Source organism: Saprolegnia parasitica (assembly GCF_000151545.1).
Source record: "Saprolegnia parasitica CBS 223.65 unplaced genomic scaffold supercont2.1163, whole genome shotgun sequence".
Taxonomy (NCBI): domain Eukaryota; phylum Oomycota; class Saprolegniomycetes; order Saprolegniales; family Saprolegniaceae; genus Saprolegnia; species Saprolegnia parasitica.
Window position 1 is genome coordinate 1 of NW_012157557.1, and position 2,337 is coordinate 2,337.

Genomic DNA, 2,337 nt, shown 5'->3' on the forward strand with positions numbered 1-2,337 from the left:
AGCTCCTTCATGGGTCCCGAGTAGAGCTGCATGGGCGGTGCGTCGAGGGCTTCTCGCAGCTTGGCGAGGTTCTAGCACCCTTGAAGCTCGATACAACGCCGAGCGATCTCGTACCGCATGGAGGGTGTCGCGGTACAGCGCGCGGTCGCCGAGGACGTCGAGCGAGTACGCCGTCATCCAGACCGACAAGAAGAAGGCATTGCCGAGCAGGAGCTAGATCGCCGCAGAACAGTTCGTGATTGCTGGAAAGAACGGATATGTACAATACCTCAAGCAGAATGCAGCCGAGGCTCCACACATCGGCCTTGAACCCATCGTACGCCTCAGCGAGGAGAATCTCGGGAGCAAAGAACCCGGGGCTTCCGCAAAAGTCGCTCAAGAGCGTCTTCCTTCCTCGGGCGACGCGGGAGCACAAGCCAAAGTCGACAATCTTGACGCTGGCCGACTCGGGCGCAAACAAAATGTTTTCGCTACGACGCACCATGATGCGGGACACGCGGCAGCGCCACGTACGGCTTGAGGTCGCGGTGGCAGTACCCGTGCGTGTGCAAGTGCCGGATTGCGTCCACGATCTTGAACATGAGGTGGCTCGCTGTCGCCTCCGAGATGCCGTCTACGCACGCGGTGGAGGTCCGCAGTCCACTCACACGACGACGTACTTTCATGCGCGCCAAAGTACTCGAAAAGGTCTTTGCCGCCGCGGTCCGTCACCAAGTACATGTACTTTGGTGTGTGGATGACGTCGCGCAAGAAGAGGACGCTCGGGTGCCGCAGCAGCGGGTCTGAGAGCGCCGCGATTTCCATCTGGATGCGCTGGAGCGCAAGCACATCCAAGAGCTTGGCCTTCTCGATGACCTTGACAGCGAGCGGTGGCGACGGTGTGAACGACGGCTCGTCGTCTGGCCGCACGCAACACGCAAACACGGACGCGTACTGGCCCTCGCCGATCGTCGCTTGGATCGAATACTTGCCAATGGTGCGGACGCTTTCTTCAACGCTGTACGAGATACTCGGGATGTTGGTCATGGACGGATCGTGCGCAGGGAGATACTCCCAGAGCACGCGCTGGTGCACCTCCGAGACTCTAGTGTGCACAATAAGAAACACCTTCTTGAGAGTGAGTTGATGTACTTTGCGTATTGCGCCTGGAGCTCCTGGACGTCTTGCTGGAACTGGGCAAACTCGAGCTGCATCGAGTGGCAGCGGGTGTTCGCTTCGTCCAAGGCGGCTTCGAGCTCCTACACCCATGTGCCCAATGACGCTAATGTCGTCACGACAAAGTGCCTACGCGTAGCCGCAACGGCGCGGTCGGCAATAACGCGTCGAGCTCGTCGTTGGCTCTTCGCACGACCCAGGAACACTAGTCGTTCATGATGCTAACTGGTACATATGGCGAAGGGTGTGTACCGCTTCCTGCTGCTGCACGGCGTGGCGGCGTATCTACGCAGTCGTTAGGCGTCTACCGAACAAAACGTGAAGCGTACTTCGTCCAGCGTGAGCACCGCGCCCGAGAGAGCTGTGATGCGGATGGCCGCGCCTGGCACACGTTAGGTAAATCGCAACGGCCTGACGTACTGGAGGCCAGGAGCGCCGCGATGCCTTCGGTGGCCGCGGGCGTCGGCGCCACGACAACGTAGACGTCCATGCGGCTGCAAAAATGGAGTTTCAGGCGTTCGGCGCCTCTAAGCTCGTAGAAACCGTCGACTTTGATTACCACTAAAGACGCGATTGCTCGATATGTAGTCGGCCTTCAATTTCCTCGTTGCGGTTTTCAGGCGCTACCAAGTCGTTGCTGTCGACGCGGTCGGTGTAGCTGCAATGCACTACGCTGAGAGCGACCGAGATAGGCTTCACGACGCGTCATAAACAATGCTTGGATTGCTAACTGCCGCTTTGTAATCACGCCGTCCCGTCGTCCCCCGCCGCGATTATTAATACTTGTTGCGTCTATGCACACAACGTGTACGAAACAAGCACCAGCCATCATTTCTGGTTGAACGCATTTGTGTCGTTTATAAATACATAGGCCTCGTCTTGGTATAGTTGCTTCAGTACCCAAACGCATCGTCGTGGGTCGCTTCGCCGATCGTGGAAACGTCGTAGAGCGCGGAGAGCATGGCCGTGACGCGCTCGTAGAACGGCGATGCGTGGTTGAGGCGCAGATTTGGACGGGCTTCCGCAAGCGAGACGACGCAGATCAGTAAAGCCCACAGTCGCATCTCGGGATAAAATCGCGACTGTTGAGCTCGTTCTTCGGCTGGGGGCTGGCATCGAACCCAACGTCCAGAGCAAGGAAACATTGTTTTATTCCCTTGGTCCAGAGCCAGATCTGTGCAG

The 2,337-nt window shown here is 58.1% G+C and overlaps 2 protein-coding genes across 2 annotated transcripts; both read right to left on the reverse strand.

The window, feature by feature from the left end:
- Positions 1-230: 230 nt before the first annotated feature.
- SPRG_18387 (CAMK/CAMKL/SNRK protein kinase) lies at positions 231-1,238 on the reverse strand (the record flags this gene model as incomplete). The annotated part of the gene is made up of 4 exons (XM_012357823.1): positions 231-470; positions 514-613; positions 660-1,084; positions 1,132-1,238. Coding segments are annotated over 4 exons (872 nt in total), but the record flags the coding sequence as incomplete, so codon positions are not given.
- An 810-nt stretch (positions 1,239-2,048) lies between these two features.
- SPRG_18389 (hypothetical protein) lies at positions 2,049-2,219 on the reverse strand (the record flags this gene model as incomplete). Its single annotated transcript, XM_012357824.1, has 1 exon — positions 2,049-2,219. The coding sequence occupies one exon, from the start codon at positions 2,217-2,219 to the stop codon at positions 2,049-2,051; it is 171 nt and encodes a 56-aa protein (XP_012213214.1).
- Positions 2,220-2,337: the final 118 nt, after the last annotated feature.